General features: G+C 41.9%; 2 protein-coding genes across 8 annotated transcripts in view; one reads left to right on the top strand and one right to left on the bottom strand.

Annotated features, from left to right (window-relative positions):
• SMARCAD1 (SNF2 related chromatin remodeling ATPase with DExD box 1) overlaps positions 1 to 4,809 on the top strand; it is a 43,645-nt gene extending 38,836 nt beyond the window's left edge. For 3 of the 4 annotated variants that reach the window (XM_088056093.1, XM_088056092.1, XM_014262094.2), the window contains exons 21-23: positions 237 to 355; positions 1,257 to 1,439; positions 2,099 to 4,809. In XM_088056093.1, coding sequence (XP_087912219.1) covers positions 237 to 355; positions 1,257 to 1,439; positions 2,099 to 2,444 — 648 coding nt within the window. In that variant the 3' untranslated portion in view covers positions 2,445 to 4,809. The remainder of the gene's footprint in view (positions 1 to 236; positions 356 to 1,256; positions 1,440 to 2,098) is intronic. The other variant, XM_005517466.3, reaches the window with a different exon arrangement.
• Positions 4,810 to 4,959: 150 nt separating this feature from the next.
• Positions 4,960 to 14,656, bottom strand: part of HPGDS (hematopoietic prostaglandin D synthase) — a 28,872-nt gene continuing 19,175 nt past the window's right edge. For all 4 annotated transcript variants that reach the window (XM_088056095.1, XM_014262110.2, XM_088056094.1 and 1 more), the window contains exons 3-6: positions 10,957 to 11,049; positions 8,945 to 9,054; positions 5,981 to 6,079; positions 4,960 to 5,317 (exon numbers count right to left, since the gene is read on the bottom strand). In XM_088056095.1, the coding sequence (XP_087912221.1) occupies positions 5,153 to 5,317; positions 5,981 to 6,079; positions 8,945 to 9,054; positions 10,957 to 11,049 (467 nt within the window). In that variant the 3' untranslated portion in view covers positions 4,960 to 5,152. The remainder of the gene's footprint in view (positions 5,318 to 5,980; positions 6,080 to 8,944; positions 9,055 to 10,956; positions 11,050 to 14,656) is intronic.

The raw sequence follows: 14,656 nt of genomic DNA, 5'->3' as shown, positions 1-14,656 counted from the left end.
GTACAAAGTAATTAAAATATTACTGCAATGACAGACAGTGAGTTAATGCAGCGAAACTACTGGATATGGAATCTTCTCTGAAAGTCAATCCTGACTGGACGATTTTCAGCTTAAGTCTTTTATTTCGGAAAACAAGGATTCTGTGAAAGTAAAATCATATATTGACATCAATAAAGAATTTTTGTAGTTCATAGTTGACATGTTTCAGAATTTTTGTTTTGCTTTGTCTTTCCTAGGGTGACAGAGTTGTGTTGTTTAGCCAGTTCACTATGATGCTGGACATCTTGGAAGTTTTCCTAAAACACTGGCAACATAGATACATTAGGCTGGATGGAAAAACGCAGATTTCTGAGCGGTATGTGACTCTTGCCAAAAATGAGAGAGAGAAGGTGAATGTGCTGGAGAGGGGGAGATGACTTTAGACCCTTACCTTTGTTTTTTCCAATATATAGAAGTCTGTGCTCACTGGACATTGACCATAGAAGGTGTTTAATGCTGAGTTTCAGATCACCTTAGTAAGGGTGAGGCTGAAAGATGTTTATTTAAATGGTGGGGTTACAGTCTTAGCCATGGAAATTAAAAATGTATGTCTTCAGCAGTTCCTGGTGTGTTTGATTTGTGTGTCAGCATGTCGTAACACCTGTAACTACTCCTTGGAAGTAGCATGTATCTCTTTTACAGTAGGCAGATACACCCCTTTGTTTCTCTAGGACAAACCATTCTGTCTGTCCCTGCGGCTGAATATGTTGCAGTGCATTTCTTGTGTTTGAGCAGAGCTGGTTTTCTGTCTCAAGAACTTCTGAGGAATTTTTTGGAATGCTTTTTCCTTCATTTCAAAATGCTGTCATTCTTGCTGTGGTGTTACTTCCCACATAGAGCTGCTGTCTGTTTCTGCCCTTGCATGTGCAGTTAGTACAGAAGATTGTCATGAAGTGTAATTCATCCCCTGCCTTCCCATTTGTTTCATGTGTTCCAGTCTTCCATTGTCCTCCAACTGACTCTTTGTGTTCTGTGATCATCAAAAATCTTTTTCTAAGCCTGTTTTCACTTTTTGCTATCCATCTGTCACTCAGTATGTGTCTCTGGTCCCTGCAGAGGACTGTTGGTAACCTTTTTCCTGCCACATAACATCTGTACTTTGGACATCAGTGCCGCTGTCCTCTCTTCCAGAAGATCATCCCTACTTCTATGTTCAACTCTGGAGCCAGTGTGGAGTGTTTTCTAAGGCCTGATGCATGGTGTCTTGTCTTCTGCAGGATACATCTGATAGATGAGTTCAATACTGATATGGGTATATTTGTATTCCTTCTGTCCACCAAAGCTGGTGGCTTGGGCATTAATCTGACCTCGGCCAATGTTGTTATCCTTCATGACATTGACTGCAACCCTTACAACGATAAGCAGGCAGAAGACCGGTGCCACAGAGTAGGTCAGACACGGTAAGACTTTTTTTATTTATACTGCTTGGGTTTTCTTGGAGGTGAGCTCTCAAAGGATGCTAAAAGGACAACAGGATCTATGATTAAAAGTTTTAGGCAGAGACTTGAGTAGAGCAGCTGTGGGTTGTGTGGGAACTAGGAACTGTAATTGTCTTAGTCCTTGTTGCTGGCAGAACAAACCTTTATTTACACTTTCCTCCTTTTCCTAGTTCATTATAACTCTCAAATTTCTGGTGCTAGGAACTATCCCAAGGCAGATCTGAAGTCTTTGGGACTGTCTGGCCAAGCTGTTTGTTCTCTTCAGGAGACTTCTAAGCTTTTAAGTGCTGCCCTATCAGAAAGAGTGAAACTACAGAATGTGTGCAATTTCAGCTGTATTCAACAGTAAAATGAAATTTGGGGGAACTTTTTTATATTAATGGAGATCTTTGTGACTGTCCAGACATCTGGAGTGGCTGGGAGCGCAGGAGAAAACATGTTTTCTGCCAATGCAGAGCACAGTTGTTCCAGAAAAAAAGTCTAGAAGCTCTTTGTATTGCCCTCTCATTTATTTCCTCATCCTTGTTTTAAACCCCAGCCAGCTGAGCCAAGGCATAGCATCCTTCCCTTTTGCACTAATCCAAACTACGAAAATGGATTTTTTTTCTTGTCTTTTTCAGAGAAGTACAAGTTATAAAACTTATCAGTAAGGGGACTATTGAAGAAACCATGCTCAAAATCAGCCAACAGAAATTGAAGTTAGAACAAGATATGACTGCAGCAGAATCAGGTAGATGTCTTGCACATAATGATGTCCATTTAAGTAAACTGAAGCTGCAGTATGTTACTCTGAAAAAAAGAAGGTTCTTGATGCAGACAAGTCTTTTGTTGTTTGGGAGTTTTTATGCTAAACTAGAAAGATGTATTTTTGCTGGCTGTTCTTTGATTTCACAGGAAATGCCCTCTGTATCTGAGCCAAAAATCAGTGACCAAGTCCTACAAGCAGAGGATTTTTTTACTGTTTAGGGGTTGCAGGCTTTTATCTGTTTATGTGAAATATTTTAAGCTGTACTAATGCTTGTCTTTATTCCTCAGGAGAAGAAGGAACCATTCCAGCAGATATAGCCACGCTATTAAAAGCTTCATTGGGTCTCTAAAATGTAAATATGTTGTGAAATTCAAGGAAGAAAGGTGATGATGTACCCCAAGGACTCTTACATTACTGTTGACCAGGAGTTTTATGAATGTTTATAACTTTTTGTAGTTTCTTTATTGTATTGCTCATGGTATTAAAAATTTTTAACACCAGTATCATTTTTTGATGCTTTAAAAGCATAAATGGCCCAAATGTGCCAACCTCAGATGCTGAATAAAGGTTTTACAGATTACTTTTGAAAATGGGGACCTGAGTAGTAATTGTTTTAACAAATCTGCTACTGCTTAAGATTTGTCAGTATTTTTGTAATTATTTCTACCTCCAAATATATATATATATAAACTGTCTGTTTCACTGGATTCCGCGTGTAGATTTTTTTATATGTGCCTTATTTGACAATGCTCGAGTCTGTTTCTGGTTGTTTTGTTTCATTTGATGTTCCATACTGGTTTTGTATCAACTTGTTCCAATAAAATTCCATAGACTGACAAAATGTTTTCGTGCTTGCAGTGATTTGGGGCAGGTGAGAGGATGATAATGTGCATGTTACAAATCAATTAGGCAGCTCTCAAACCAGCTGGAATGTTCCAATCGAACTGACTTGGCTTTGTCCAGCAGCAATTAATTACCAGTGAGTCATTATACTCTAATTGCAATGGTGTGAGGATATTGATTGTAAAAGCAGAACTCCTGACAAATGGTTTGGTCAAGTCTGTTGGTATTCCAGTCAACTGTACATGATTTCTGCAAATTCAAAATGGGTGGCAAGTTAAAGCTTATCCAAAACTTGTTTTCCAGGTGTGGACTAAACTGCTTAGCTTTTCCTAGAAATGTTCTGTGGCTGTGCTGTCTGTTCCAAAGTGCACAACTGAAATAAGGTGAAGATGCACTGTATTGTTTGAGAAGGGATAGGACAAGAATCAGTTTTCTATGCTTCTTTAATTTCACTGGTTCTGCTGATTCATAAATAGATGGATTGAACAGAGAGCCACAGGTGTTTAACACTACAGCTAATTAGGTTGTGTGTTTCTGCTGAGCATGCTAGCCCAACTCTTACTGCATTGTACCTGCATGTGCTCACCTGCTTGGTTCAAATGTGGATTGAAACAAGATCCCTGCCCTTCAGGGTGGGTTGTGTGATGCTCTGGATGTGTATGGGATCAGTTAATGAAGTCTGGAGGAGCAGTGGTTACCCCTGGGGTCAGTGTCTGTCTTTTAGGTGCTGTGAAGCTCACTGTTTCTACTCTTTTCAGCTGGGGGTCTCAAGAGAATGCAGGGCTGCCATCCTTGGAGGTAACCAGAAGCTAGCTGGAAGCAGTCCTGGGCTGCTGGCTCTAGGTGGCCCTGTGTGAGCAGGGGCTTCGACCAAATGACCTCCAGCGGTGCCTTCAGCTATTCTGTGGTTCTGTTTTTCTGATTGGGAAAGAAGTACAAGGGAAAAAAAAGCCACTCTCTCTCTCTGAAGTCAGTTGAAGAGGAGTTTTGGGATCTAAAGAAAGGAAAATTGAAGAGCCACAGCAAAGCATGCAAGGAGTTGCAAAGCAGGTGAAGATGGGAATTAGTAAAGCTTGTTTCTTTCTGTTCTGATAGTATTTGACTTGGTTCTCTTAGGGGTGGTTTGGTGTCACGCATGATTCAGTGAAATAATACTTGAGGTGGGAGGGGAAAGTAAGTGTGAAGGGAAATGCTGTCCCAACAGTGGCGATTGTTTGTTTGTGGCCCAAGTTTGTTGTGGTTTATCTGCTTACACCACGCAATGGAGACCTCTCACAAGCACTTGTCTTCCCTTGAGTTTGTGTAAACCACTTTCATCCACAGCTGTCCACATTGCCAGGATTTCCACCTGCCTTTTCTCCAGTATTGGAAAAGCAGACCCTTCATTTGTTCTAAACCTGGTTGCCATCACCAACCCGCAGCTTGTGTCTCCTTCTTACTGGCATAGATACTGAGCTGTTGAATGTTTTTGCAGCTGGTGCATTTATGGAGAACTGGTGGAGGTGTGGGCACCAGCTCAGCTGGGCAACTCATTTTTGGCTTGTTTTGGAAGTTTTTGTTTTTGTTTTCTTCAGGAGCACAGCACAAACCTCAAGCTTCTCGGGCACTTTTTTCAGGCCCTTAAATTTTATTGACTAAGTGGGTCTTCTTTTTTTTGGGTTTTTTGTTGGTTGGTTGGTTGGTTTTTTTTGCTTAGTGTCCCAAACATTTGCTCTCTCCATTTAACTTGCTTTCCTCTGGGTTGAAACACAGCAGTAGGCAAAATGTTACTGAGATTGCACCTCTCTGGAAAGGCATATTCACCTTTTCTCCCTTTGAGAGTGCTCAGAACATTAATTGGTTTGATCAAGCACTGTGTTAGTAGAGGGGGGAATGTGATTGAAACCACACTTCAGTGAATCAGTGTTTATTACTCTACTAAATCAGTGTTTTAGATTTTCTTGCAAGTGGATACAAGTAGTAGATTTTGATTTGATACAGCATAGCCATCTGAAGTTAATTTAATTGATTCAGGAGTTAATAACTTGGGATGCTTGTCATATTGAAAACTAAACAAGCGCATTTGTTTTTCTGAGCAGCTGATCTACATTACACTCTTTGGCCTTTTCTGGATCCAGGCTGCAATAGCTGGAAGTGCTTGCACTCTCTCCCTGAGAGCCAAAAGCCTGGGGTATTTGTCTGCCAGGTCAGATTTACAGGACAGAAGTGTCGTACTGCACACATCCCAGTAGAAATCAGCCCACGTTACCTAGTGGAAATGGGACAGAAAGCAGTAGATTTTAGTTAGTAATCTCAAAAGCTAGGACTACTAATATTCTCAAAAAACTGTAAATTTATGTATTATAAATTTTCATTCTGGGGTTGGGGTTTTTTTAAGCCCGTTTTGACTGGACTAGTAGTTAGGTTGCAATGCAAGGCTTGACTTCAGTAAATATTGGTTAAAATAAAGTCTTGGCTACAAATATTAGTTGTGTTACAATCTTAGTCTTTCCTGCTGAAACTGTGATTCAGAAAACATCTTGGGGTGAAAAGGGTACTATGTTTTTATAAAAGGTTTTTTTTTTTTGCATTGCCTTATAAACAAGTCAGTGATGATAAACAGGGTCCTGTGTAGTCATGAATTTGTGTTCACAGGTGCAAAGTCATTTAAAATGTTTTGTGTCAACATACTTATGAACTGCTTTAGAAAACACAGATCCTAGTCCTGGTTTGCCTCACTTTTCTAATATTGTGGAAAACAATTTTCACTTTGCAGTTGAGTGACCAGTTGTGTGTTGGTAAGACCAAAGGGTTAAAAGTTTGGGGAGAGTTGCTTCATGGCCTGACATGAAACCCAGAAATTCAGCAATAGTCCATTACTTAATTTTTCTGACAACCTGGTGGGAATGGGAGAAACAAAAATTATACTTACAGAATTCCCTACTAGCCACTTCTTATCCCCTAAGAAAGTATCCAAATCTTTCAGTAGCTCAGGTGCTTTGTTGGTGAGGATATCATCAAATGCTTTTTTCTGGTGGAAGAAACACACAGAGATGCACAGCAGTCAGCAAAACTGAATTTTTGAGGTTTTTATTATTTATGAAAAAGATGACATATGAAAAATATTAGGGTCAGGTACCAAGACATGGCATTTGTGGCTTCCTGAGCCATGACTTAAAGCCAATTACTCCCTAATGAGCACCTGAGTGCTCCTTGATGGTGACATGATGTCTGTGGTGATGCTACTCATTTTTCTGTGTTAACAGAAAAAACACCCAGCCATGGCAAGACATCGATTTGGGAAGAATCCAGCTACAAAATATATTCCTAATGGCTTATAGTAAATTATGGGGGACTCCTTTGAATGTTATCTTTTCTAGTGTGCAGAGCCTCAGATTTCCAGAATCCCTTGTGCTCAGTCTTTCCATGCTGTCAGTCAAATGCTGCTTAATTGAATGTGTTTTTAGATGATCAAAAGGCTCAGGCCATACTGTTTGTATGTTAGTGGCTGCAGCATGAGGTGGTGGTGGTGGTGGTTCTCCGCTAGCTGTTCCCCATAGAGCAAAAAGTCTTTAGGCTGCTTTTAAAAGGGCTAAGCTGTTTCCTTTGGTGTGGAAAACTGCTTCTGGTTTTCTCACCTGCATGGAAACAGTTAAGACTGCAAACTCTTGTGTCAACCTACATGGCACAGTTTGTGCAGTTACTGTGCATGGCCTAATTTCGGAGGAACACACTCAGGCTTAGGTAAATAAGCACTGGTGTACAGGAATGGAATTATTTCTACAGCTTTAACTGATGTTAATGTGAAAAAAAAAAAAAAGAAATATAAGAGGCAGAAACCTAAATGCAGGCTGAAATCAAACCAGTGTATCTACAGACAGGATCAAAGATTTGACATAATTTTCTGCTTTGTTAAGAACTTAGTAATTGGATGAGATGACTGCAAGTATCAGCCAGGAGTTTGCAGTACAGAAATCTGCTATCTGTGCCCCAGGTTGCAGTATTTCCGTTCTTTTATGTAAGCCATCCCTTCCCCACCGTTTTACCCTGCAAAGAAAACCCCAGACTATTGTGTGATCATGATGGTAACAAAATTCCCCAAGTATAGGACTCTGCAGCCAAGTTGTGAAGCTGGTGGGCACAAGCAGGATCCCTCTTCTGGAGTGGCACAACCTGCTCGTCTGAGCCCTGGAGCTCTGCAGCAGAGGGTGCCAAGCTGTTGCAATGCCAGCTGTGTTCTGGGGAACATGGGGTGAAGAAGTCTGTGCCTGGCACAGAGGGAGCTTCCAGGGGCAGCTTCCAGCTCTGCTCTCCTACTTTGCTTTTATTTCTCTTTGCTACTGGCTAGACGGCACAACATCCTCTCACCATTCCCGGGGTGAGCACTGGTCAGGCCTGGGGAGGTGTTTTGGCTTTCAGTGTGTGTCACTGACTTAAATCCCGCCTGGTGAGACCGTGAGACGCCACTTGGACCACAAGGTGGTGGCAGCGGACCCAGGAGGAGAGAGGAAGGAGCTGGGAGAGTGCCACGGTGAGATTCCCGACCATCCTTGGCCCCAGCACATAACTTAGCGTGCATACGTGCGGATGGGCACACGGGGGTTGGCTGCCAGCTCTTCCTGTTTAAATTAATCACTGGTGACACGAATCTGGTTTCGGAGAAGTGCTTGGGTACGAGCTGGGGCACACGCAGGAGTTACAACAGGAGCTTCCCCGTGGAGGGGCAGCAGTGTTGCCTCTGCACCAGCACATCAGCAGCAGTGTGGCTCTTCTGAAATGATTAAAACTCACGAGTCCACTTACCCTCCCCAAACGAGGAAACTTCAGGAAATCACTAGGAAATATAAGAAATTCACACTTTTAAGTACTAAACCTTCAAATTTCAGATTTTCCCATGCAAGATTTCAGAGCACTTTCATTTTGTTTCTTTATTCTTTATGAGTTTAGGGCACCATTTTTTACTCTGTGGTCTCTGCAGTAAGATACCCTAAATTATCTGAGATGCTGCCTTTGAATAAGTGGAAGGTGGCTGCACTGGCAGTTTATGGTGAGAGCTGTTGTTACACCTCTGTTTCCCTAAGAGGGTGGTCAGGCTTATCTGCTTGAGTCAGAGCTGTGCAGAGCCTTTGTAATGCTGGAGTGAACTCATCCATCACTTCCTTCCCCCAGCAACTGATCTGTGTGCTTGCTTTTGGGATTCTGGTGAGAGGCACTGGCCTGATGCCAAAAAGAACCCCAAATGGTGTAAGACAAGGCTGTGACTGTGTGTTAAAATAGCCATGGCACCATAGCCTGTTGTCAGAAGCACTGCAGAGGACCAAGGTGTGGGCTGTGGCATCTGAAAAGCACAGTGAGGGCTGTGCTACCTGCCCTGATCAGCGGTGCCCACTGTCCTACACTGCTCTGGTGACTGACAAGCAGCTGTCCCTGGCAACTGATGTAATTGAACACTGACACTTACTGAACACCTAGAAGAAGTCAAAATGCAGAAACACTAAAGGATGGGATGGGGCTATTTATCTTACTGAGTTGGCAGAAAGATTTGAGCACAGGCTCCTTAAGAGAAGAGAGAGGAATTCTGCAGTGCCAGCTGGGGTGGAAGTGTCCTGCCTTTGCCCTTTTGAAGAGCAGTTTGGTGTAAGCACATCCTCGGTTCAAGCTGAGCTAGTGAGGGGCAGCTCACAATGGCCTCAGAGTTTCACCAAGGGTGAAAACAACCTGGTGAAGAAGGAGGTGGGATCAGCCTCAAAGAGGAACCACAGGGCTCCAGCAGTTCAGCTTTGCTAAGCTGAGGTGATGAACCCAGTGGCTGACACCCATCAGTGTCTCCAGAGCCGATGCTTAGATAGGAGCATGGCTTACGTGCTATCTTTGTTTAATTTCGTGATTGGCTTACTCTCACGTCCTGGTTTTTCTCTGCCCAAGGGAACAGTGTCATGAAATCATCGATGGTGTCCACAATGGCATCAGCTAAGGCCTGTTCCACAGGTGTCTGGCCTGCCAGACCTGTGGGAAGCAAGCATACGAAAGGATGTTAGAGACAGCACCAGCAGGAATTTTTGATACCCCCAAAGGTAAAGTCTTTGAATATTTTCATAAAAATACACATTCTTCAGATCTTTTTGATGCTCACAGTGTGGATTTGACTCCTTGCATCCAGGTGCAATCTCATCTACCTTTGCTTTTTTCTTCTTCTGGCCTTCCAAGGTTGTTCTATCCCTTACCTGAGCCCCCAACCTGAACATTGTTTCTTTATCCTCTCTGCTTTCCACCACACATTCAGCAAGGGTCTGCACAGATTCCTTTCCTTTAATCTTCACCCATCCCAGTTTCAATATCCTTCTCCATCTCATGGTCAACACGTTCTCCAAAAGTGCATCTGTGTAAGTCTGTTTCTCTTTCCCTATATCCTGCCCACTCAACCTCATTCAGAAGTTTTTCATGACATTCCACTTACTTTTTAATCTTTCATTGTAATCAGGGACCTCGGCCAAACTTTGTCTTGTTTACAAATCTGCTTTTCTCCCCTGTAGTTCTTTGGCTTTTCTGCAGTTCTCTTAAGCCTCTACTTTTTCTCCCCGGCTGTCACTTCACAGGCCTGCGTTTATGCTTTCATCTCCATGCAGGTTCAGATCACAAACTGTGTGTCCTACCTCTGTCAGGTCCATCTCCTTTGCTGAAACTTTGTGCTTTTGGAGGTGAAGGCTGTGCCTCTCCTCTTGGGCCTCACCTTCTGTGATCCTTCAGCTATGCATTAGTGGTGTTGGGCACCTAAAAATGCCATTTCTTAACTTAAAAGGATTAGTGATGTGTATGCAGGCTTAATGACAGAACTAGCAAGTTTTCACTGTGAAGTTGAAAAGATATCTTTCCTCTTCCTGCTGTAGCTGACAGCATGACTAGTTCTGGGAAGAGCACAGCATGGTCTGAGTGTGGTCTAGATCCCAAGCCTTTGTCACTGGTGGATGTCAACCAAAAAAGTCCAAACTTCAGGCTGCAAAAACAGCATGGCTCCAGATCAGCCTCCCGACAGGAGCCAGGGAGAGAGGAATCTTGGGTGGGAGGTGGGCTTTCCTCATTCTCCTCTCTTGCAAGGAGTAGATTATATCAAAGCTGGAGAAAATGGGCAGGAACAGAGTATTGCAAGACACACTTGAAAATGTGTTGTGTTAGTGCCTTGAAAAATAATGCTATGAACTTCTGCTTCCTTCCTCAGTTAGAAAATGGAAGTTATTTTGAAAGGCAGGCCACAGCCACTTGCTCACAGTGTAAAAAAAAGTAGTACAGTACTTGCTTCCCAGCCCCCATCTTCAATTTGCTGATGTCCAGCATGCTGTGGGCACATCTGCCTTCAGCCAGACCAATTTTGCAGATGGTGTTGAAAGACAGCTCATTGACCTAAAGCAAAGCCTGGCCACTCTCTTTGATTACTTGCATTACTAAGTCTCATATAATTTTATCTAACTGGTTGTGTACTTCCACGGAATGTAAGTATTTAAAGATGCAAGTGATGTCAACATCTCCTCTAATCTCTCTGCTAGCCCAGAATTGTTGCCTAAATCTGCTTCAGAGTTCTCTGCCTGCTGTGATAATCTCTAATGCTTCCAAAACCTCTTCTTCCTGGTCATCTCTCTGGTTAGCCTGGCAGGTCAAAGTTGAGCTTTAGGGCAGCCTTAGGGAAACCACAGGTATGTGCTTTCTGTCATGCAGGGACAGGTGGATAGAGTGTGCTGGCTGGAGAAGTCAGCCCAAACCCCAGGCTTTAATTTTTGCCATGCTGGTGTTGGCTTCTGCATGGTTAGGTTTGCCAAGCTGTTAGCTTTTTTCTGTTTTTATGTGTATGTGTTTTTACCTGGACATTAAATGTGAGCACAGAAGAGAGAAAGAAAATAATCAAAGATACATTACCTGCTTCTCTGGCAAGATATCTTGCTATTGCCAGGCTCTGATGAATGATAACTCCATCTACTTCCAGAATGGGGAGTTTGCCAAATGGGATAGCTTGGAGCAGAAAGTAAAAAAGAAAAAACAACCAAAAGTTCCATCATCACCATTAACAGTAAGAGTCTGTGACAGCTGTAGTTTTACCACTCAGAGGATATGCATTGTTATAGCACTCAACACTTTCACTGTTTCTGTGGAGAAATGCATGGACTACAAATAAAAAAGGGTAAGGATGTCATCAGATTGCACTGCATGAAGGCAACTATAGCACAGAAACCAGGCATTGCATTTCCTATTTCCTGCCATTTTGTTGTAGAGGCCAAATGTGCTCCTATAGTTACAGAATTCTTTATATAGGGAAAATTTCCAGGAGAAATATTAGTTTTTCCTTCTCTCCCCAGAAAGTGGCTGCCAAGGTTAAGTACAGTACTACTGAAAATTTCATAGTGCAGGATCCAGCTAGGGCATGAAGCAAGGGATTGGACAAAGATGGCATGATAATCTTCACTTATTGTTGTCTGAAATTCAGAAGCAGTGATTAAGAGAGGCATCTACATTTCAGAACTTAGGTTATGACAAGGCATTTCACTTGGCAGTCCTCATGGAGACAAATATATCTTTCACACTGAACTACAAATCCTAAGAAGATATTCAAATTCACTTGATGTGGGTTGCATTAAAAAAATAATTCAGCCAGTTATGGGGAAGAGGCCTCCAGATTTTAAGTACAGGGAAAGACAGACTAAGCAGGTGTCATGGATATCTGTAAGGGAGTTTGAGGTTAGAAATCAGTCTTACTTTTCTGTTATTAATGTCATAGTTACATGGAAACTTGGACTGCTGTTTTGCTGTGTTTTGGAGAATTTCCTGGCATGATATGAAATAGAACTGGAACATTGGAGCAAAGCTTAATCTGGGGGGAAAGAGTCATGTTTAGGGCAGTGAGAATCTGCTCATGGGAACCTGGTGCTCTTCACTGAGGGATCTGTATTTCCAAGGATGCTCTTTCCAAGTACGTGACTGCAAGTCCTGATCATAACTAAATGCTTTGTACTCAATTTTCATCCATATTATACTTTATATAATTAAGATTTATATCCATTTTAAGACTGTATTGTGCTGTAAAAAGGTGGTAGTGGAAGAGTGAGAACATTGGTCATTGGAAGCATGCAAAGTGCTTTCAAAACTGGAGAACTGTAAAGATTTACAGGGCACCTGGCATGACACCTCTATTCCATGAGGATTTTTAGTTCTTAATGAAAAGGGGATAGTAATGAAACCTTATGCATTTGTAACTGTTTAGCAAGGTAACTGCATAAATGATGAGCACTGCCCTGTGGTTTAGCATGTGGTTTGTAAATCACATTAGGTATCGGGTCCTAGATGTTAAATCTTGATCTGCAACACAGATTTTGCAGTTGCACAAGACATCCAGGACTCCTCTGTGCATTTGGTTTTTTTCCTTGCATCTGAACACAATACTCATGATACCTTTTTTTTTCCCTTAATTTCAGCACAGTGGGAATTCAGCATGAATTTGGAAGCTGATGAATAGCCAAAGCAAGAGAGTTCAATGAGCATTAGCTGCAGTACCCCAGGGAGAAAGCAGGCTCTGCTGGTTGTTATTGAAGCAATAATAGACTTGTTGCACAGAAGACTTTGTATGTTTATTATCCAGAGAGCAGCAAGGCCCTGGCAGGTCCATGTTTTGTTTCCTTGAGAATCACTGAGAGATGACAAATTGTATCCTCTGAATGTTTACCAGGAAAGCTCTCTGGCTATGAAAATGAGAAGAGCCTCGGTTCTTCACTCTGGGTTAGTGGTGCAGAGGGCCCTGAGCTCCAAAACAGCAGAGATATTTGCTTAAAGCACATATTTCAGGCCGGCACAAGTAGAGAGGATGAGAGCAGGTGTGACTGCTGGATGTGCCAGTGTGGTCAGCCTGCAGCCTGCTCCATATCCCCCAAGACTTCACAGAGATATGCAACAATGCCTGCTGACAGGAAACAGCAGAAGTGCAGCCAGAGCAGGGGTAACAGCTCCCCCCAGGAAGGAGTTAAGCATTCTCTTTTGGAAGCCCCAGTAGGAATGCCTTGGGGTGGATGCAGTTCTGGCAGGGTCAGTATGACTAAGCCAGTCCGTAGCAATAGCTGTCAAAACACGCTGTCACTCACTGCTCAGGTTGGGAAACCATGAGACTGAGATTGCTTCATCTAGAAACCCACAGATATTTTTGCTGCTGTGTTTATGTACAGGGGAGAAGTCTATAAACCCCAGATTTGACTGATGTTTCACTTTGTGGGTCACCACAAGAAAAATTAAAGCTAATAACCCAGTTTGTTATTATGGGTTTGTTTTTTTTTTTTAAAGAAACCCTTGCTTACAACTAAAGGAGGGAAGCATCTCTCTGAACACTTAAGGAACATGGATTATGGTGTCAAAGTCAGCTCAGTGGCAGAGTGGTAGTCATCTCTCATGTTCTATTTCTCAGGAATCTGGTCATTTGTGAATTCAAGGGAATTGCAATTCATTCCTTGAAAACATGAGTAATATCTTTTAAGGTCATTCTCCCCAATGCTGAGCTACTTCCTTGAAGACCTGGTTACTCTTTTCTGAAAGAGAAACTGAGTTTGTGACTGAAAATACACAAAGACAGCTTTGTTTTTGTACATACAATTGCATGATTCTTAATACAATTATAAAATTAAAAAATGAGAGCAGACTTTATTTTGTTATCCCATAATGTCTAAAAGGATTTGTGCTTTGATTTATAGTGAGACTTGGGGTTTGTTTGTTAGGAGGCAGCAAATCTATTGCTATCATTACTGAACCATGGATTCTTTAAAGGATAACAGATGATAAATGGTAGGTGTCCCTTTCTTGTGTATTCAAAATGTTATTTATTTTTTTTCTTATCAAAAACAGGGAAAAAAACTGGGATTTAATGTAAACATAGGTTTTTTTCCAGCTGATAGAGTGCATGTATTTAATTATACACTGATTTTTTTGATTATTGAGTTAATAAGCTATAAATAAATGCAATTTTAAGAGGTTTGAAGAAAGTACACATATACTGTGCAGGTAATTTTAAAAATCTGTTGGTTCTTCTTGGGTGCAGGGCAGGCTACTCCTGAGCACCAGAATGTACAGCAGATATTCAGGCTGCTTTGCAGCCGAGGAAAATAACGAAGAGTAGTCAAGGGGCAGAAGATACTTACACTACATCTCCTCCATATCTGAGAAGGTATAATGGCTTACAAAGTTGTGTTTTCAGGCTGGAAAATTTTAGAAAAAATAATCTTTGCCTTTGAAATGTTAGTGTCTAACATTCATGTAACGACAAAAATTTTTTGTAACCTGCTGTAAAGTGTCTCTTTGCTTTTGTAATTTAGAATAACAATTTTCCCAGAAGATTTTCCTGTGTATCTGAGTTTGCCTGTTATGGGGAAGAATGCATTTTCTGTGAAACTTGGGAGTCTTCCTTCTCCAGCTGGAGAAGAGGGGTGTGGATTTTTGTCACACAGCTCATCCTTAGGGAGGATGTGAGGAGCCTTCACACTGGATGGACATTTGATTGTTGGAAGTAAGGTTGGGGTTTGACAAATAACCTCAATGTGGCCTCTAGAAACTTTGCCAGTTGCAGAAACCACACCTAGGCCATATT

The sequence above is a fragment of the Pseudopodoces humilis genome, chromosome 6 (genome assembly GCF_049639895.1).
Source record: "Pseudopodoces humilis isolate 2021_Gansu_Grassland_sample_001 chromosome 6, ASM4963989v1, whole genome shotgun sequence".
Classification (NCBI taxonomy): domain Eukaryota; kingdom Metazoa; phylum Chordata; class Aves; order Passeriformes; family Paridae; genus Pseudopodoces; species Pseudopodoces humilis.
Note: the sequence above shows the minus strand (reverse complement) of the source record. Positions and strands in the feature narration are given on the sequence as shown.